The following is a 22,376-nucleotide window of genomic DNA, read 5'->3' on the forward strand; positions in this document are numbered from 1 at the left end:
GCGCCCAAGGCACCTTTGGTTAGATGGAGGCTCCCATGATGACTGCTCTGAGCAGTTTGGCTAGTTACCTCCTCGTAATCCACTTTATCACGGAATCATTTAGATTGAAGAGGACTTCTGAGGTCATTGACTCCAATTTATGATCGAACACTACCCTGTCAATTAGACCGTGGCACCAAGTGCCACATCCAGTCTTTCCTTAAACGCCTCCAGGGATGGTGACACCACCACCGTCCTTAGCACTCCATTCCAATGTCTAATCACCCTTCTGTGAAGGAATTCTTCCTCTTGTCCAGCCTAAACTACCCCGTGCTGTTTGAGGCTGTGGTCTCTCCTATCGCTGGTTGCATGGGAGAAGAGACCAACCCCCACCCCGTCACACTTTCAGGCGGTTGTAGAGAGCAGTAAGGTCATCCCTGAGCCGCCTTTTCTCCAAGCTAAACCCCCCCAGCTCCCTCAGCCACCTCTCATAAGACTAGTGCTCCAAAAACTATGGCCTTTTTTTTCTCCTCACTGAGTGTCACTGGGTAGGAACTTCATGACACCAGTGAGAGGACTGCCACAATTATCATCAGTGCCTTCACAGAAATGCCAGTGCTATGCAGCTGCTTTGTCACTGGCATCAGCAAGCATCTTGTACTATTCCTTTCCTATTTGGCAGAGCTCTTAGAGTTAGTCGGGGTCTGTGGTTGTAGGTGGTGATTGAGGACACTGGTAAGTGAATGTGTAGTTCCCCGCATGACACACTAGAAGTTTCTTACTGTAAGCTTATTTGTTGACCAAATTTTGCATCTTAACAACAGTCTACAGTAAAATGCTGAATATAGGCTGCCAAGGAAGGTGAAAATAAATAAATAAAAAAAAGGTATAGAGTCCGGACTTTGAGGTTCCTACCAAATGTCATTCTGAAAGTAATTTATCTTGAAGTTACCTGAGTGCTTTATCATTCACATCCATTACCACTCTTCAACTGGGAACATTAATATAGCTTCATATGATCAGGTTGTATCCATGGTCAAGCTGGCAATAAATATTTTTGAAGAAGAGGTAAAAAATTCTGCTGAAACTTCTGCTGAAGTTTAATATGAAAGGAGATTGGTCTTATACGAAGCTTGAAATGAGGGAGACCACTTCAGGGACCCCTCCAAGGACACTAGACATGAGTGACTGTTTGACAGTATTGACCAGCATGTGGTTATGGTCCATCATGTGGGCCATTGGTGGGTAAATAATAAATAATGGTACTAAATAATGGGTGCTGTTAATTTATGTCCAGTATTCTGAGCTATCTAGCTCCTTAGGTACTGCTGTTTCAGGAGATATTAATGCTAGGATAAGTTATTATCAACCTAACAGGCTGAACATGAGCTCCCTGTTAGGATATTTTGGCTAAGTAGAAGCTGTAAGGCAGTTATTACCTCTATATATGGCAGTAATGAGCCATGACTGGACTACAGTGTCCAGTTCTGGTGTCTGCGGATGAAAAGGGATGCTGGTGATTTGGAAACGGTTCAGGGAAAAACTGCTGAAATATTTGGCCATCTGGAAACTGGATTATACCGAATGAGATAAACTAAATAGGTTGAGCTGCTTATCAGGAAGTGTCCAGAGGTGCTTGTATCAGATTATAACTATGCATACAAGGAAAAGAAACCAGCTCATTAGCAAACAGGGATAAAGCAAGATGCAGTGACAAGAATTTGAAACTATACATTCTCAGATTAGAAATAAGGTGCGTTACTTATTGTACTAACCTAGCTGAAAGAGTATGGGGTAATTATGTATCTTCAAAACTTGCAAAATTCTAGGAACTGTAACTAAATATTAGCTAGGAAATAAAGGTTCTACATAGCAATGCAAACAGAGAGCTTTTTTACTGGTGTGCTTTGAGGCCTTGCCACATGTGAATGGCATCACAAAGTCTTTATGCTTCACCAGGAAAATAGTACTACTAAGCACAAAGCATGTTTGCAAAATATCTTTTAGTCTCTTTATAAACCTGATTGAATCCTGGGTGCTGTCTTGAAAAATATTTAAAAGATAAGATTAACCTCATTTGCAGATTAACAATTAGATAGGTTTCAAATTAGCTACGTTACCTAAATATTAATTGTAATGTTGGTAAATGATATTTGGGTGATGTGATTTTTTCTTGATATTTTAGGTTACAGCTCTTTATAAAACCTTCACAAATAATCCACTAGCTGCAGCTGTATTACCTGTCTGAATGAGTGTTTTAAATCATTCCAAGAATTTTAGAAAGACAAATTTATCTGGTGCATATGTAAGTGACTCTGTATGCTTGTGGAAATTGGATTTTAAACAAGCTCCCCTTCTTAGGTGTTCTGTTTCTCCATTGTCTGCTTCAGCAGAGTTTGTGCACAGGTGTGCTGCGAGTGTGTAAGTGGACTGATGAGTACCAGCTGACACAACACATAGTTTGGTGTCCCATGACAGTGGACTGTTAGTTGACTGGATGGATCTTCCATTTAATCCCTGGCTGCAGCTAGAGCTGCTTTTTACTATTGTTGCAATAGTATTTTAAATGAAAAAAAAGACAACAAATATTTGAAATATTAGATTGTGTATGATGAATAGCTTTAGATACTGAAATCTGTTCTTTAGTATTCTAACATGCAGCATTCCCATTTAAGTGAATGGGAATTCTGCCCGCATAAGCAGAACCCTAGCCCAAGCAATGACAAAATACATGCTTCAGAAAGATCAGATAACTGTACTCTGGATTCTTTCCCAGGTTCTTCCTTTATCTACCAGTATATTGGGACCTGTTATTAGCAGTTGAAATCAATGAGTGCATACCATTGATTATTGGTGGAACAAGTCTGAACACAGTATTTGAGCTACAAGAAACACTAAGTAGGTGTAAGAATTCATAAAAATAACATGAACCCAATAAGTGTGTCATAACTGTATGGATCTGCTTTTCAAAGTTAATGGTAACCCTTTTTCTATTTTTTTTCTTTTTGTAAGCTCGTGATCTTGGATGTGACCATAAAATTGATACTGAATATTATTTCGAAATGTTGCCATGTGTAGTTCACTATCATGGCTTAGTATTTTCCAGCATAGATCTGTTTTAATAGAAAGAATTTGCCTTGACTCATATTCTTCTGTTTTTTCAGGAAAAGAAATGGAGCAAGTTCAGTAACTGTCCAATCTAACATCTGTCTCATATCTTAAGGAATCTTACAAATACTTGTTTTGAATTGAGAAAATGACTGCAGCTATAGAAGAAAGTACCTGTCCAAAAAGTGGAACATCCTATAGTTAATTCGGAAGTAGTATAAAATAAATAAACCTGTTATGGTGCGATTCTGGAGTGAAGTTAACTCTATAGCACACAGGTAGCTCTCCAAGGAGAAAGAAAAAAGAACTTTCTGCTTTTTCTAAATTATGGAAATTTTTTGGAAGACGTGGACATGGATTTTGAGCCTAGTCATGGTTTCATCGGAATTTCACAGTAACAACCAGCTCTCATACAGTTCTCAAGGTAGGGGTTTGATCTCTGTAGCTGGCAAGAAGCATGTGTTTTTGCATTTGTATTTGTGTAATATTTTCTAAACCACGTTTATATAATTCATAAACTCATATGGGCTCTGCTCTTAGTTTTATCATGATTAATTGTCATGCAGATTAAATTTCCTTGTTCTAATATCTCTCGGTCTAATTTTAACTGTAGGAAAGCCTTGCAAATTAAATCTTGTAAAATGTACTTAATAATGCTTGAGAGGCTTGCTATGATAAAATTAACATGCTTTTAGACTAGGGAGTAAGAACCTAATCTTGTTTTTACAGTATAATCCTTTTCATTACTACTGTTTGTATTCTTGCAAGTGGATTTTATAGCTTTTGTCTTTGAATGGTATCACTGGAAAAAATATGCCCTTCTTAAGTTAGCCCCAAATATTTACTTTTTTTTTGGTAAATAGGAAAAGATATGTATTAAAATTTTTTCATATTTCCAGTGATAAGCAAATTAATAGGAAACCAAACACATTTCATTGACTTACAAAGAAAGAAAATAATGTTTTATTTTATTTAGTAAAATGCTGCATTGTGTGTTTAACTGAAAATGACTTTTACTCACGAGAGTGATGAAATTTACCCAAAAATGGTCTATGTTTATGTTACTACTTGTTGTTTCCTGTTATATTTTCTTCTCTTCTATGCCCACTCCCTGGACTGTCTTACCTTGTGATTGATTACAAAGAGGAATTCCTGTCTTACCTTGAACACTACCAACTAACAATCCCAATAAGGGTTGATCAAAATGGAGCCTTCCTCAGCTTTACTGTGAAAAATCCTAAACCCTCAAGAAGGAGGAGGAGCACAGACCCTTATGACCAAGAACTGGCAGCATCTAAATTATTTTTTAAACTTTCTGCCTATGGCAAGCACTTTCATTTAAACCTGACTCTCAACACAGATTTGGTGTCCAGACATTTTACAGTAGAGTACTGGGGGAAAGATGGACCACAATGGAAGCATGATTTCTTAGACCACTGTCATTACACAGGATATTTGCAAGACCAACACAGTACAACTAAAGTGGCCTTAAGCAACTGCAATGGTCTGGTAAGTCCATATTAAATGTTATAGTATAATAGTGTGCTTGTCCCTTTTAAATTACAGAAGAAGAATTAAATTGGCATATCTTTCAGTTTTTTTGAGTCCCTGTGGGAAGCAAGTAGACAGGAAGGTGCAGAAAACCCCTAAAACCTGATCTAGGTTGTGGGCAAAAGTAGTTGCTTGTTTTTCAAGCTTAATATAAGTAGTAAGACTCAATTCTGTAGTCTTCTAGCTGGCAACCTCTTTAGTGTTTACAGTGTCTGCACTAGGGCTGCAAGATTAGGTCTGTGCTGAGATCTTTACAGTTGTAAGAACCTTCCAGGCTCAAGGGGCAGGAAGGAGGAAACAGTGGATCCTCCAGGATGCTGAGTCTGTCTACAGAGAGATGTTGATTGAACTGAACACCTGCTTGTCTTTGAGTATTTGGGTTTAGAAATTGAGTAAATAAAACAAGAGGAATTGCTTGGTGTAGACATCATCATTGATATAGATTCAAAACATGAAAAGTCTTTAGCAGGTACCAGCATCAGAAAGTAATTATATAACTTTTTTACCAGAAAGATTTTGTTTCTAAATTGTAAACCTTTGCATTTAGAAGGAAGATTGGAAGTTCTTACCTCATTTAGTCTCATCTCTTCTCTTACTGGTGATCTTTTGATGACATGACAGTAGTACCTTCATGAGAGAAAGAAATTAGAAAACGAATGCAAAGAATTAAAAAAGCAAGAGTATTGAGTAACAAAATACTAAAATAGAAAGGCATAACTATGAAATACTAAATCAAGAGCCAGTGTTTTCTCTAGTGAAAACGTACATGTATATTATGGTTACTCATTCTGGTTTTTATTATGGTAGAATGCTGGTCGATATTCTTGTTAGGAATAGGCAGATCTAACTAACTGCTAAGTAAAAAAAAAGATTACTCAGATTTGCTAAACTATTTCCATTTATCCTTGGAAGTGCTATTGAATAATGCCTCTTGGCATGTTATTTTCAAAAAAAAGCCAGCTGTTTCAGATCTAGATAGGTTGCATTACACCCATCTACTTGTGATATTGCTGATACAGTCTAGTTAAACGTTTCAGAGGATTCTTGAGGAAAAATATTTAATGGGGATTTCAAACGTTAAGTGAACACTTTTAAAGAAATGGAGTTAAAACGATGTTCCATTGAGTGTGGTATCACAGTTTGTTCATGTAGACTTATAGTAGATAGGTCTGAATTTAGTACAATTTTCACTTTGATTGCAGTTTCCATGTAATAGCTTTTTTTTTCCCCTCCGTCACAGTTATTCAAGCTTTAATGTTAGTACACTCCATCTTTGCCTTTGAGTTCTTTTCAGCTAAAAATATGATGGAAACCAAGTCCCTTCTTTCAGGACTCATTTCTTTAAAAGAGGCTGCATGCCTCTTTATTTCCAGAATTTCTGCTAGTTGGTGCACAGACTAGTTGGTCCCCTTGGAGCCTGCAGTAAGTGCCATGGTGATCCCATTTCAGTTCCTCTTTGACCTTGGCTAAGGCAGTGAGCCAAGAACTCCTGCCCTTGCCCTAGCTGACTCTCGTTTTCCTTTCATGTTAGGAAAATAAAAGTGGGATGAAGCAGAAAAAAGCCCATATTTTCCTGTTGTCTTTGCTCATCTGTTGCTCCTCATGGCACTTATTTTCTTCAAAAGCGCGTGGAAGATGTCATGAGGAAGCAGAATCTTTTTTTTGCTTTGGTTTGCCCAACACCCTGAGGTGACATTTAGCACTCCCATTGCTGCAGGTTTTCCCTTTGCCCTCAGGCTGTCCATTTTGCTGGAGTGAAGGTGCCTGTGGTTCTAGGTGTCAGTATGTTAACTTTGTGTTTGTAAGTTAACTTCAGTGTAGAGTGTTTCCCATTTAAATTGTCATCTTCAGTGACTGTGGTTGTTGTCAGTTCTTTTGTCTGTCTTTCTGGTATTAAGGCAGCCTTAATTCAAATTCAGTCTTTAGGCACACAAGTTCAGATAAAGCCATCACAATGTTATTTTTGAATGAGGTTTCCTAGTAATGAATGTTTTGTTACACAGCCGCTGGTTAGAACATGTTTAATGAAGCCATTGGCAGTGAATATTGAAGACAATATTACTTGTTTAAACTTAGCAATAGTTCAGAATGCTTTATATTTAAGGCATTCATTGTATTTTCCAGTTTGATTGCTGGTCTGTAAGTGACTGCCAATCATATTCTAATAGCCCTTGATCGACATCTGTATCAAAGCCGGTCATTGGAAGTTTAACTCTAAAGCAGGTAATAAGTAATCTTTAACAGTGAATGTTGCTCACAAACAAAATGTATGCGTTACATTTACTCCAGTTGTCCTGTTACCTTTCACTGTTGACAAATAGGTCAAATTTCTTCCCCTTATTGAATGTCTTGAATCACTCTGTTTAGTTAGTTAGTTCAGAGTGGTTATGTGAGAGCATGATTTAAATAACATATGTTGCATGACTTTGAAGAACACTTATATTTAAGATAAGTGTAAGGAGGGCTTTCTCTCAGTTTCATTATAATAAAAGTGACAAGCAGTCAGTTCATTTTCCTCTCACTGTTTCTTGTTTCAGCCTCTCCCTCTCTATTTCTCATTACCAAGTGTCCTAGAATTACAGGCTGCTGCTTACTGAAGTTTCAGTCCAGCAGTTTCCATCTGCTGGGCCCTGATTATGCTATAAATTGTCTGAAGTTGTGAGGAAAGCTCTATAATCCAGTGAGCATTCATGTGAGGAAATTGAAGGTCTTGTCTGCAGGCTTGCTAGCTTCCAAGCTCATATGTGCTGTAGTGGATGCTGCACTTGTGGATGGATTGCAGGTTTGGCTGTATCATGAAAGAGCCTGCAATGAGCAGCACTCTAGGACCTTTAGGCAACCAGACTGAGGCATTCTCTAAGCTGAGTGTTTCATACTGAAGGAAAGAAGAAAAGAAATGCTGGTAGACTGGCTGAAGAGAGAAGAACTTCACCTCTGGGGAATGGAGTTTGACTGACTCTGAAAGGAGCAAACCTCAAAGAAGTTTTGGAGTCTTCGGTAATGGAATCAAGCAAAACCCAAACTTTTTGCATTCTCATTCACCTTTGTCTTCTGCCAGGTGTCAAAGCTCTTAACTGAGTGCTCACACAAGTTTTGCATGGTAGCAAATTTTGTAATTTTGGGCTGAAAAGGTCAGTAGTAGGAACTATTTTGAGGCTACTGTTGTCCCAAGTAAATGGTTAATGTAAAAGGCACAGTATTTCCATATATGTGAAGTTTATGCCTTGCATGATGTTTGTGCTGGACAGTTACCTCCATCCAGAAATGATAAAGAAAGCACAGGTAGGTGGCTGTGGCTTAAAAGCATGAGCTTACTTGTTTAATGGGCAGTTGTTGGAATTTCTGGAAGACTTAATGTTTGCTACATGTATTTCTAAATACATATATTTATAAATTACTAATAATTTTCCTAGGAGTTAGCTCATTTGAAGGCTGAATTTACTCTAAAGAATACATCTAGTTTTATAGATTATCATGTGCATGTACTATGGTATTTTTGACTGTATGTGAAATAATTCTATATCAGTGTCTTTAGGACTATCTTTGATACTTGTATGTTTTTGCAGTATAACATTATTCAGAAAGTTATATACAAGCTGTCCCTATCCTAGTTTTAAGATGTATTGTTAGATTCCATGATGTGCTGTCTCAGGCCAGATCACTATTTTTTTCATCTTTGAGAGCGCAGTAAGTTAATGGAATCTTTTTTTCTCAGTCATAAAATCACGGTGTATAGCCAAGTGTTGACATACTGAACAACACTGACACATTTTCAGAAGTTCCCGTTATTACTACTTTATATTAAAAATGGACAAAGTATAAAGCCTAAAAAGATTCAAGACGTGGAAAAGTTGTGGAACAGTAGTACTGTGTGGAAAAGGCATGCGCTTACTTGTCCCCCATAATTCTGTTTCCTTTTGCAACTGATGGATGTGCCCCATCTGAAGGAGGTTAAGGCACTGGCTGGACAGCCTGACAGAAAAAGATTCTTTTTCACAAATTCAGGGGAACTCCACGTGGATTCACAGATTTGTCTGAGCATGTCAAACTGCTGGAACCAGACCTTGTATATGTTAGCATGAGTTGGCAGTCTGTAGTGGGATTGGATAACACAGGACCTCAAACAATCTGTTTTAGATAATAATCTTGGGAATGTTCCTTGTAGTAACGTACTTGGTGCATTCAGCTTGTTTCTTACATTCATGGTATTTTGTCAAAACCTTTTCTGGTCATTCTTATGTCTTAATGATATTTCTGATGCTTTGGAACAGAAGTTTAATTTATGAACTGCTAAAATACAATAGCGACACTTAAAAAGAAAATGAAAATTAATTCATTTTAGTGCTTTAAATGGGCATTATTTCAAACTCCTTTTTCAACTGAAGTCTTGTTTTCCTTAAATAGTGGATTGTAAGTCAAAGCTGCTATTTAGAATGTTGGTTTGCATATAATAGTATACTTCCCACTATGTATTAATCAGGCATTGCTGAATACATAAACAATGGAAGTATCTCTAGCCGCATGAATTTTTGAAACTCAGATTATATGCTGGCTGTCACCAAGGTACCTTTTAGTCGCAGAACTTAGAGTGCTTCTTAAAAAGCTGTGATTTCACTGTTGAATCACTGTGATTCAACAAGATCACTTGCATCAATTTAGCACTGGAAGAGCAGTTTTGTTTGCAAGCAAAAATACTGTTAGGCTTAAAATGGTATACCTATGCCAGACTTATGGGAAGTGCATATGCTGGGTCAGTGTGTTTCCAGTCCTGATGGAATCACTTGTTTGACTGCAGCGACTGACTACATATCTGTTTTCACTGCCCGCTGGTAGATCTATGTTAAAATTTATTTGCAGTTCCTTAACTAAATGTTATTAAAATATCTCTTCTTAAACACCATAGTGTTTGGGCAAATGAGATCAGATATCAGCTAGGCATTGGAAAAAGTTGTGATACTCTCCCTACCATTTTAACTGCTGGTACCCGAAGGAACTGTGACCATTGTTTGCAGACATTTTTTAGTTATTTGAAGGAGCAAATATGCAATTTGTATAGAGAATTAGTGCTGCAATTAAGTATTTGTGCTATCTGAATTGACTTAGTTCCTCTGAGGTAATCTTGCCACTTACAACTGCCAGTTTCAGTACCTGATATAATTATCTTATTCATGCTTAGACTTGTAAACATGGCTGGACGTGAGTACAGATAGGAAGGATGTATGCTCTGGAGGAATTTAAATTAGGACCCACTCAGTCTGAGAGACAGTGCCACAGATTGGATGGTACCTCTGTCTCCTCAGGCTTGGCATGAGGCAGACGGCCTGATGGGGTTGGCCAGAACCACTCTGCAGGACTCGGTTCCTGTGGAAACATAATAGCAGAGCTTACAATGGCTCAGGATTCACTTGAACCCAGATGTCTGACATCCACACTGGATGCAGTCCAAACTGTCAAGGTTATTTCTGCACATCTGGCAAGCCCAGTTACAATTTGGTTTATATTTTCAATACTATTTAAGCTGCAGTATACCAGTAAATGATTTATTTTCTAGTAAAACCTTAGACTTCAAGTAACAAGAAGGCATTGTGAGAGGAATTTGATACTGGCATCTTCCAGGTGAATTTAGACCCTGATGTTACATTCTGAGTTAATAATTGAGTTAGTAATGAAAAATACCCCTGAAGTATTTTTGCATTCACAAATGAGTAATTGAAAGCTGTTCATACATACACTTTTCACAATTTATTATACAGTTCTGTTTGGAAAACACTGTTGTTTCTGACATACCGCATAGGATTTTTTATTTTATAAGTTTTATGTTGTTGTTTCAGAAGTGAAGAACGGTAGGCATTTTATGTACAAAACTGTAGCAGGATGAGAGCTTTGACCAAGAGTACAAAGGCAAGCTCTGATCTTTGAAAACAGCTTTATGATACTTAGAGCAGCTATGGAGCAAGTAGTCTTATGGCTGATCATAGAGGTCTTAAAAAAAGATTCATGCATAGTACTTGTTTTACAGATCAGAGGTGTGGTAGAAATTTGTGATACACCAAGTCAGGATATGAATGTAGAAGTTCCTGCTCCCAGGCCCCTGTCTGATGAATAGCTCTTCCCTGTGTAGAAAGTTTATACATTCAGAATTTTCTACAAATGGGTATCAGATTTTTTTATTTAGCAAATATGGGTGCAGAAATCTGTTGGGGCTTATTCCCCACTATTTCTATATATCTGAAAGGATCCAAAACCTGAATTTTTTGCTAAAGTTCAGTTTTAATTGCAGAAGGTTCAGGAAATTGCATAGTTGGCCTGAAATCTCCCCTTTCTTCCATAAACCACTTCCTGTTTGGAAGAAGCTGAGTTCACAAATGTGAAAGTTATGAGAATAGAATATCTACTATTCTGCACTGCAGTATGAGGAAAAGAAAATGTTCATTTGTTATGGAGAATGACGTGTAGTATACAGTGTGCAATAACTCTTATTTGCTAGATTTGTGGCAAGACTTTTTATGGACTGAATGCTTTGTAGACAGTGTAACCTAAGTTAATATAAATAATTTGATTTCTATTAACTAGCTCAGTTTTGGGATTGTGTCTGGATGTAAAATAATAAGTAGTTTCTTTGAATATGTGTCCTAAAATTAATCCTTCATGGTGTTTGTCCTTGAAGTGTTTGGCTTTAAGCATATAGCAATGTGGCATCACAGAGCGATATTGGACGGATATTGCCATAATGGCTTGGTGTAATTTTTAATGGGAATCATTGCAGTTTTGGAACATATCTGTGAAGACACTATTTGTAATATTCTGAGAATATCTCTTGCTTTTTTAACTGCATCCACCAAAAAAAAAGGTGAAAGTACTCCAAAAATAGGATTATAATAATTTTATTTTTTCTCACTGTGTTGTTTGTAGGCTTCTACTCCTGCTCATACTAAAATCAGCAGAGGAGAGCTGGCTCATGCACTGTTTTATGTGTTGGCTTCTAGCTGTGGATTTCTTCACAGAGAATGTTTTTCAAAGTTAAGTTTTGTGGTAGTAATTTCATGTTGTCTTTTGTAAGCTTTGTTTTCTTATCTGCTTCTTTAAGCATGGAGTCATTGCTACAGAAGATGAGGAGTATTTTATTGAGCCTTTAAGGAATATAACAGAAGATTCTAGTGACTATAGTTACGAGAATGGTCATCCTCATGTTATATACAAAAAATCTACCATGCACCAGCAACACCTCTATGATCACAGTCACTGTGGAGTCTCAGGTAAAGAAGAATGAGTGTCATTCCTTTTAAAAAATGATAACCTAAGATGTATTTTAAGATCTTGCTTGTTTCATATTTAAGACGCAGTGGAGAATATAGCAATGAGAATCCTCCTTGTGGGTGTTCTAATATTTTGTTGAAAAGTAGTTTTGCTTTTTTTTTTTGTTTGTTTTTCAGCTTCAGATTGAGAATATAGTGTATTTCAAAAACTAAGACATCGGGAGTAAGTCTTGTTTTATGCCTGTGTTGTGTACAGTGGTGGAATTGAGCACAGGCTTCCTCAAAATGTGTATAAATGTACTTCATTCCTCAACAGGAAAACATGATTGAGTGACTAGATATTACAGCTCAATGTTTAATATGTGCTTCATCTCATTTGAAGAAACTTGATATGCAATAAATATATCAGCATTATGGTTATCAATATGTTTGGAACTGAGACCACATCTTTCTTGTTTACAGAGGTTTATGGTGATTTGGTACTGGTTTTTGGTCCAGTTGGTTGATATTATTCTGTTATAGTCAAATATGTGATTTACATGTGCCTTATGGGAAGGATTATATAGTTTTGATGGAGAGATATTTTCTTTGTAAAGTAGTTTTAACTTCTACAGATATACTTTTCAAGTACTCTGACATGGCCCTTGATTAACTTGAAAACTAATTTCCTGAAGACAGCATGGAGTAAATCTGACAAGTTCTTTTAGAGCACAAAAGTAATTGTTTTTTAACATACTTAGAAAAATGTTCTAACCTTGTCAATTGTTTATATTTCAGTAGTAGCTTATTCTTAAAAGTTCAGTCCAGACAGTTGTATTCCATGAAATTCAGTGCATGGAGCAGACAATAACTAATCTTAAAATAAAAAAAAATCACTCCTCTTTGATGTAATTTATTTTAGCTTCTTTTGGAGTTTATAATGTTTAGTGGTACCAGCTGTCTAAGCCTACAGTACAGAGTGTCTGCAAGATCCTATTCTTGGGAGACAGTTTTTTTCTTGAGTGTTTCAGTTAATTGTGTGTATGGAATGTCAGACTTCATGTATGTAACTTCTGTTTTGAGAGCATTAATCAATACACATTCTTCTAATATTGCTAAACAAGTCTCTTAACTGTTACTGCCTGCTAATTGATTGTAAAATAAGGTGGTAGTATATATTCATTTTGCAGGGGCAGCTGTCACTTAAGCCCCTTGAAATAAGTGGAAGGTTTTGAAATGTAGGAACGTGCAATTTTTACCATTATTATATCCCTACAAAAAGAAAGGATATTGGCCTCTGTTGGATCTTGTCTTGTAGAATAATGCTTAGAAGTCATTCTCCTCCAAGCTATGAAGCAGAGGGAGCTAGTTTTGTGAGGTTGTGTTCAGTTATTCTGGTGGTATCTGTCACGTGGATCACAGGTTGATTAGAGCTATACATCTTGCATGCATTTTTTGTAAAATGTGGTGTAATATTTAGCATTTATTAATTTGGATAATTGGTGATACCTTTGTTCTTGGAAGCTCCTGTGCTCTCCCTGAGCTTTTATATCCCAGGGTCCTTAATTACTGAAGTACTAAAGCACTGCTTTTTACAAGCCTGAGATTATGACGATGCTCATTCATCTCAGTTTCTCCGTTTCATGTTGTTCTGTATACTATTTGCACTTCATGAAAATGTCTAAAAAAATTTGTTCTCTGCCAAGACTGCAAGGTCTTGCTTTTCCAGATGACATTCTATTTTACCCTCATGGGTACCAAAGCCTTTTAAACTCATTTTCTGAGCAGTGTTGCAGCTTTATCTTAAAGGGAAATGGCATACAAAGCATCCCGAAATACCTAAAAAAATATAATAGCCAAAAAGTAAAGTCAAATATTAATTTTCAGTTTTGCAGCTTTCACACCCAAGGATTAAAGCCAGGTATTTCGTGATCTTTAGGGAATTTGACTGGTTTGGGAAGTTTCGAACAGTCCAATTTTGTGTTTTAAAATGCAGTCATGACAAAGCTGTAACTACCTTTTGGCAGTGTATGATTTATTTTGTCTGGAGACCGATTTTAACTTTACCTTCAGAACAGTTTTCCTAGTATTATATTCAGGGAGGAATCTGCTTGAGTGACCGTGTGAGTTATTTGTCAGGTTTCCCCTACTGTAACCTAGTTTGTTCTGTACCTGTCTCCATCAGGGAAATGGTCAGGATTTTGAAGTGTTGATAGAGACAAAGGGAGTGTAGTTTCTGATCTTTCTCAGACAATAATAGAATAGAAAGTGGAATACAAAATTTGGTGAAAGCATTATCAGAATTGACTGGGATGAATAAATGATGGACTGCTTCATAATAGATGGTGGAATTATGATCGCTAATACAAAAGGAGAATTGGAGAGGCAAGGAGATTCAGATAAGAGCATAGGATAGATTTTCACAATTTTAATTATGTTTTAAGCATTTAAACATAAAAATGTTCCAAAAATAAAACATTGAAATTGTGTGTCATGTATGTATTGTCACCAATTAATTATGTTTCAATAAATACAGCTGAAATCCCTAAGGCCTTGGTAAGAAATTTTCCACTGCCAAATTCCAATTACTTCAGTGGGGTTTGAGACCACTGGATTATCTTGCAAAATGCTGTATTTGGATAAGAAACAACAAAAATTGACATATGGAAACTGCAGAGTGGCAAATTATTTCTGGATAGCTCTACTATATTTTGATATAAATAGTGATTTCACTTGTGTCAGACTTTACAGTTGGTGTATTATAAAATGAAATAAAAGCTTGCTAGATCCATGAAATAATGGTGCTAAAATATTTAGAAAAAAGCAGCATAATGTTTCTCTTCAAAATATTGTCATAGTTGCATCTAACATAAGTTTGCTATTGCATTTTGAGATGTTTTTCTATTTGTGCCTCTTTCTCTCCACCTTGACCATCACCCAATATCTTAGATAACTGACGTAGGAAACCTTATGAACTGTAGTTGTGAACTCCATGTTTACATGGGTTTGGATTTCTTTGCAGTTGCAGTGTAAAACCTAATTTAATACTATTGCCATAATTATTTTGGGGTTAATGATAGTGTTTTTCCTGATTTTTTTGGGTGTTTTTTTTTGGTTGGTTTTTTTTTTGTTTGTTTGTTTGGTTTGTTTTGGTTGGTTTTCTTTTTTTTTCTTTATTTTTCCCTTCAATTTTTTCCCTTTTCTACTTCCTTATAACTATGTTCAACGTTAATTGAGTTTAATTTTCTTTTTTTTAACCTATGAATATGGCGAAAGAATGATGTAAGTTGCCACATAAGTGTTTCTGTTAAATAAATTGCAGATCTTTATTTATTGGTATATTTCAGCATTTTAAATAATTTAGCCAGCATTATTTAGTGCTTTTTAGAGAAAAACAGCATAAGCATTGATAGATCCTGGAGTGCAAGGACTATTTCCAGCTTTCTCATTACTTTGAGATCAGCTGGAGCCTAAGCTTCTTATCTGATAAGAAAATGAGAAATGGTTGTTCTTTTGAAGTCTTCTGAAACCTTTGTTTAAAAGATAGTATTAAGATGATTCCAGAATAATCTTTTTTGTCCTCTAAGTTTTATGAAGTCAGATGTTTTCAAATGTTTAGAATAATTTGCGTCTTTAAGTGAAAATTTTGAATTAATGTGGAAGCAGTATTGCATTTCTAAACTACTTCTAGCACTCCAAGAGCATCAGAAACATCAGCATTTGTTATTTGAAAAAGAATGAATTAAAAAAAATTTTAGTACAGTAGCTATCAGAGAAAATTCGACATTCCTAAGTCACTGTTTAAGTGAGATGAAAATCTTTGAACTATACAAGAAGCTTTGAATTTTGTACAATAGAGGTGAAAACCAGGAAAAAATTTATTAGTCAGTGTAGAATCCAAACCAGGCTTTAATACTTTGTACAGGTTTTTTTTAGAATGATTGCAGAGTGAGGACAATTTTGTTACTGGTGTTTTTATAACTACCAGGTTGATTTAAATTTTTTGACTTTTCTAAAATATGTGCCTTTTAAAGCCAATACCATAGCCTCAAAAATGATGAAACACTGCAAGAGTGAGAATGCTGAAGCTTTGTATTCCTGGTTTGGACCTGAACATACATTCATACCTTGCGGTGTAGTTTTTCCTCTTTGAAAGCAGTGTGCGTAGCTGACTTGCAGAAAGCACTGCTTTTATATGGGAGGTACTGGTTCTATCTCTAATCATCCTTGGCTGACCTTATTTTAGTAGAGGTAATGATGCATCTCAGAAATTGCTCACTTGAGGAGTCCTGTTCAGACAGTTATAAATGTATCTATTAATGTTCTTATGCTCATCTGTAAATACCAAAAATAACTTAGGTATTTTGAAATTCTACTTAGATAAAACCAGACTAACAATATACTTTGCTAAACTTTAGCTTGAGATCTGTGTTGGCCCTTGTGGAAAAGGGATGCACACCAAAAAAGCCAGTTTTGCAGGATAGGATGGGTTCAATTTTGTCCTGAGGACAGGAATTAGAATTCAAAGTCAGTTTGTAATGTTTGTTTTGCTGATAATTACACCTCCTTGGATTTTTAATAATTTATTTCTTGCAGACAAGAAATATTTTTTTCTATATATTTACCTGAAAGAAAAACAAGAATCAACATATTTGAACTGAAATTAGTGTTAAAATAACTGTGGCAATTATCTCATGTCAGACCATTTAAAACTTTTTGTTATAGTTAGTTCACAAGGTAGATAAAATAATCTGATAGCTTTCTGAAGAGAAAATGGATTCATTTTAGGTATGTAACCCTAAGTGCCTAAAAATTACATACTTTTGCAGGAGAGAAAAAACTTTTTAGTGTTTTATGAGCATATTTAATTTGTTAGTAAAATTTGATAACTTTTACATTAATTTTGGATTTTTGGTTTCTAGTATTTTTTTTCCCAGATGTTGTAGCTGTCTTGTTCTCATTCCTAAAACTGACATGTGCTTGTGGCTAATTATAAGTAATCTTTAGTAGCAACATAAATGTGCAAAATCAGATTTGTTAAGAGAAGACTGTAGATTTATCATCCTAATTCAAATTTAAGGAGAGTTGAGATTATTGGAGTTCAAAGTAGGCTTTTCATTATATAAGTTATTTAAAAATAAGTTAGGAATTAAATAAAGTTGATTTTTCTTTGCCTCAAGAAAGACTTCTTTGTTAGAACCTTGAAGATGGCAATCTCAACGTAAAACAGGTGCATTTGAATGCCTTTTACTAGTGACCCCCTCTCAAGTATTTAATTGTTTTGGTTCCTAGAAGACCTCACAAGAAGCGGCAAATCTTGGTGGATGAATGATGCATCTGCTTTTCCAGCGTCACTTCCAGTCAATGACACACTAAGTAGTCATAGTCGGCAGAAGAGATCTGTAAGCCTTGAACGGTTTGTGGAAACGCTGGTAGTAGCAGACAAAATGATGGTGGGATACCATGGTCGCAAAGACATTGAACACTACATTTTGAGTGTAATGAATATTGTAAGTTTCATCCTTCTCTGTGTTCGTATCAATATATATGTACTGTAATGATAATGGACCTGTCGAGCGTTTATTTATTGCCAGGAATAATGCCTTAATATATGTACTAGCTTGCAGGAATGAATAGTTAAAATACTGAAAATCTTAGCATTTTGGGAAAAATGCAGTACTTTTTCTGTCAAGATGTATGTTGTGATCACTTTTAAATTGTTGTCTTTAATATTGAATTCAAATAATTATGTACAGATTTTACAGTTCTATTCTGCTTATGTCGACACTCTAAATCCTCATTATGCTGGATGATTTATGAAACGAGATATAAACAGTTTCAATTGAAAAGTATGACTCAAAAGGGGTTTTTTTACTGAATTTTTTGGTCAAAAAATAACTTGTATTTAGGTGACAGTGATACCTTACATTATGGAACTACATGAGGAAATTGGGTTAATTTTTAACCATTTAGGAAGCAAGTAGTGTTTCTTGTCTGACTTTGTGCCTTTTCTTATTTTCTGGAGGTCAGGTTGCCAAACTTTATCGTGATTCCAGTCTAGGAAACGTTGTGAATATTATAGTGACACGTTTGATTGTCCTCACTGAAGATCAGGTAAGGACTGTTGTGCTAAGCTTTATACCTGTGGAATACAAAGCACATTATTGTATAATACAGAGTTCATTTAGTTATAGCTTGAAGTGGCTGCCTCTAAGTACAAACGTATCATGTAATTTTTCACTACTTTAATCAAGATGAAGCAGTTCAAATGAATATTCCTCGTGTATCATCTCAGAGATATCTATTCTTGCATCAGGTGATTATTATTACACCTTCGGGGATGTCAGTTTTATTTTTAGATCTGGTTTTTTTTTTTTTTTTTCTGTATTGACATAATGATTATTAAAGTTGGAGCGGAAAGAATGATGGTTCAGTAATACACAGCTGAACTTGGGGTCAGGTTTTACAGAAATAAAATTTGGCAAGAAGAGTTTATTCCTAGAAACCACTGCTTCTAATTATAGTCCCATTTTAGTTTTCAGAAGGCTTAACAACTGACCTTAGTAATTTGTTTGGAACATTTCTGGTATGCATGTTGTATTGCAGCCAAACTTGGAGATAAACCACCATGCAGACAAGTCCCTCGATAGCTTCTGTAAGTGGCAGAAATCCATTCTCTCCCACCAAAGTGATGGAAACACCATTCCAGAAAATGGGATTGCCCACCATGATAATGCGGTTCTTATTACTAGGTATGGTCATTATAAGTATTGTGTTTATTTTATTTCTTGTAGCTTTCTTGTTCTTAGCATATGTATGTCTAGAGGCTAGTTGCAAAGTAATATAATTGGTAGGTAACCTTAAAAGGAGGAAAATTAATTGATGGCTTGTCTTAAATATATCAGAGTATTAAAGTTTAGATTAAGAATTTGGAGGAGTAAGATCTGCAAATCACTTGCTTCTGCTGTTATTTTCGCTTCATAATTGCCAATGCAAAGTATTACAGTAGAAAAGATTGATCCTATTGAACATTTTATACTTTGATAATTGGAAAGAGCTAATAAGATTGTGGAGAACAAAACAGGAGGGAAAATGTTTTGTTAACCATGTAAAGTGTTTTTGTAAGAATTTCAAGCCAGAACTTCAACTAGTATATTTCTCTGAAAACAGGTTCTTGCAGATTCCGGCAATATGAGACTCTACTTTACAGCTGGTTTGATTTATTATGTTTAATTAAGATGAGAACTGACAATTTTAATAGGTAGTTTCAAAGCCTGCATATGTGCCCATTTGTTTGCTTCTATTTCACTGTTAGTGTGATGAATTCAACAAAACCTGCACTGTAATCTTGAGATCCTGATAAAGGCATTTGTGTCTGTCCCTTTGCAGTTAGGGGTAGGCAACTGTACTTTATTAGGAGATAAGTCTCACTGTTGTTTAAGGGCACTATTTATTCTTTTCTGTTTTGTTTAAGTAGCAGCAGGTGCAACAGCTCTAATTTGGATTAGGATCTTTTTATTATGATTTCTCCTTTCCAGGACAAATTCTGTTGTATGTAACCTATTTTGGAATCACTGCATTCACTGCAGAAAAATTGAAATAATGATTAAAATAATGCATCTTCTGTATAATTTTGCATAAAAGTTGTGAAAGTTTGGTTTTTTTCCTGAGGGAGGTGGTGTTTTTTCTTGGTTTTCTTTTGCATAATGAACAAATCTTTTTATTTTTGAGAGGAAATAGAAGCTAGTGAATCACTTGCATGTATTTTGTATTCATATTTCAGATATAATTGTTATGTATGGTCTTAAATAGTAAAAATCAGAGTGTTAAAATGCTGGAGTGATTCAGAAAGCTTCTACATTTCAAGAAGTATAAAAAAAGATTAAAGTCTAATACAAATAAATTGAATGAAATTAAAAACAAAATAGTTGCATTCTAAGGTCTTAATTTTTCACAAAGGCTTTTGTTTATGATCAGTTTTTTTGCATATAAGTAATTCCTTCACTAGGACTTGTGAAACTGAATGTGTCTTTACAGTTTTGCTACACATTAAACTTTTACTGGTATAATTTAGGCGAGAGAAAAAGTGTAATCCGTGGGTGATGTAGTTGTGTCAGTTGCAGTCCCTCAATATACATACGCATAAGTTGTATTGGCAACTCTGTATACAGTCTGACTAACCTGACACTTTGTTGGTGTTATTCTGGCACTACAAATCACAGTTGTTTTCTGTCACAGTTGTGCTTTAATATTATTATTATTACTGTATATTCTGTACTGGCTTCCCTGATAAGGTAGGTTGTTCCCAGTGTAGCTATGAACAGTTCTGTGTTCCAGACAAAAGCTTAAGCCAGTGTTAACTCGCAGGCCTCTAACTGTAAAGTAGCAAATTTTGAGAGAACATCAGTAATACCTATTGAAAATAACTTTTTTTCATCAAAACACAGTAAATACTGAGGACTTTTTTTATTCTTCATTGTGGGGGCTGTAATTATCTAAGTATGTAGCATGTGTATGCTGTCTTTTAAAAAGGATATAAGAATTTTATAACTTCCTAGTTTACTTCTAAGAAGTTTACACTTCTAAGTATATACCTATATTTTAAATCAACAAAGTACCTCAGTGTTGTGTCTGCAGGCTAGTAATACCTACCTTTATAAGGTTCAGTTATATATGCTTTCACAACAAAATGTTTCTATTCATTTATTTATATAATAATTATAATTCCTTGAAATTATCATAAGGGCTACACTAATCAATTTGAGTGGATAAATCAAGCTTTTACTGAAACTGCTAGCTATCCTGGCTCTTACTAATAAAATGAATCAACTTATGTGAAGAATAGGTAGTTCTTTTTTGGGTTGGAATGAGTAAAGACAAATTTATATTCATATAAACATGTAAGTCCACTAACTTTAATAATTCTTAATGAATTACTGAAATGGGGATATACTTGTTTTCATTTTGTTGTCTATCTTCTACTTGATGAACCAGATTTAAAGCATTAGATGTAAAAGAGAAGGATATAGCTATGGTTCTTTAAATTCATAATGTACTGGAGAGGTCTTTAGTAATTACGTCTTTCCAAAGGAATTTGAGCCTATACTACCAAACATTAGGATACTTTTTAGCCACTCCAATAGTATTTTGAAAGCAGTTTCCTGAATCTGTCCCACTGATGCTGCTCTGCTTTGTGTGGAGTAATTACATTTTTATTGACTTTGACACTGGAATCAATTTTTGCTCATTGTGTGTACTTCTATTTTATGGAAAGTAGGGAAGTTCCACTTCAACATTATGAATAGTTTTGTGTTGATTAAAACCAGATTTTTCAGTAAGTAATTTGATGTATTTGAAAATATTACCTAGTCCTAGTTAAGTGTTTAAGTTTGCAACAACAACAGTCTTTATCTGAAATATCTGGGGCAAAGGTTTTAAGAAGATGAGTCATTATCTTCAACCACATAAATGAAGACAACACGTCAGCTTTTCTTTGCAATTCTTCCATGTTGCTTTCAAAGATGACATGGTCTGATCTGGGAAAAACAATATTAAGGCTGCTCGTTCCCTAGGGAAGTCTGCTTGATCAATGCAGATAGTTTGTATCCTAAACAAGCTGTATGCTAAAACCAGGTAGCCTCACTGGAGTGGAGGTATGCCAAACTGATCTCTTAAGTCCCTTGGAGGCGTTGCCGTGCCTATTAAGCCACCAGTCTTTGGACAAGATTTGGTGCCTGGCGTGTGGGCCTACCTGTCGTGGTCCTGCAGCCACCCTCCAGTCTGCAGGGTCGATACTTTACTAGGTGCATAGGGTGTTGCAGAAAACTTCTTATTTACTAATTAAAAATAATGCAGGCCAGAGACTGGTCTAAGTAAGTCCTTATATTATGTACCACCTACATTTTTCCCATAAGAGAATATTTAAGTCTCAGACTTCAATGTTTTATCCTGAAATTGTCCAAGTTGGGTTCTTGGAGGCAGGTGAAAGTAAAATACTCAGCAGACAGACTTGAAGTATGAGGTTGATTAATGGTGTAGTGCTGTTAACACAATGTTGTCTTTTTTTGGTGAAGATTTTAGATAAACCTAATGAATCCTTTAAATTATTTTGTACTACAAAACAGTAAAAATAGGAGAAAAACTTGTATGGATCTCTAATCTCAAATCCTTGGGTAAAAAAAAAAAGCTCTTGCATTTGGTTTCTGTGTTCCTGCACCATTATGTGATAATCTTGCTTTTTAGCATAATGTCAGATTGTCAGATAATTAATTTTGAAAGCCACTGTAAATTTTGAGGCTTGTGCATCCCACCCTGGTGTAGAAGTATCAATCTGCCTTTTTGAAGTTAGTTCTTATTTGGCGATTTGTTGGGTTTTTTTGATCTTCCCTGTTAGGCTGCTTCCTCTTTTTGTTTCTTCAGGAACTCTTTTAAGAAATAGGGTCTCCATAGATTGCCAATCCACAAAACTTAGGAGCTACAGAGCACAGCTGTTACTTTATTTTT

At 35.5% G+C, this 22,376-nt stretch overlaps 1 protein-coding gene across 1 annotated transcript in view; it reads left to right on the forward strand.

Moving 5' to 3' along the window:
- Positions 1-3,414: 3,414 nt before the first annotated feature.
- ADAMTS6 (ADAM metallopeptidase with thrombospondin type 1 motif 6) overlaps positions 3,415-22,376 on the forward strand; it is a gene marked incomplete at both ends in the record, with an annotated part of 140,337 nt that continues 121,375 nt past the window's right edge. Inside the window, 6 exons of the mRNA XM_082302160.1 lie at positions 3,415-3,511; positions 4,232-4,596; positions 11,726-11,894; positions 17,169-17,383; positions 17,904-17,987; positions 18,480-18,625. Of these exons, the coding sequence (XP_082158286.1) occupies positions 3,415-3,511; positions 4,232-4,596; positions 11,726-11,894; positions 17,169-17,383; positions 17,904-17,987; positions 18,480-18,625 (1,076 nt within the window). The remainder of the gene's footprint in view (positions 3,512-4,231; positions 4,597-11,725; positions 11,895-17,168; positions 17,384-17,903; positions 17,988-18,479; positions 18,626-22,376) is intronic.

The sequence above is a fragment of the Coloeus monedula genome (assembly GCF_965178545.1).
Source record: "Coloeus monedula genome assembly, chromosome: Z".
NCBI classification, from domain to species: domain Eukaryota; kingdom Metazoa; phylum Chordata; class Aves; order Passeriformes; family Corvidae; genus Coloeus; species Coloeus monedula.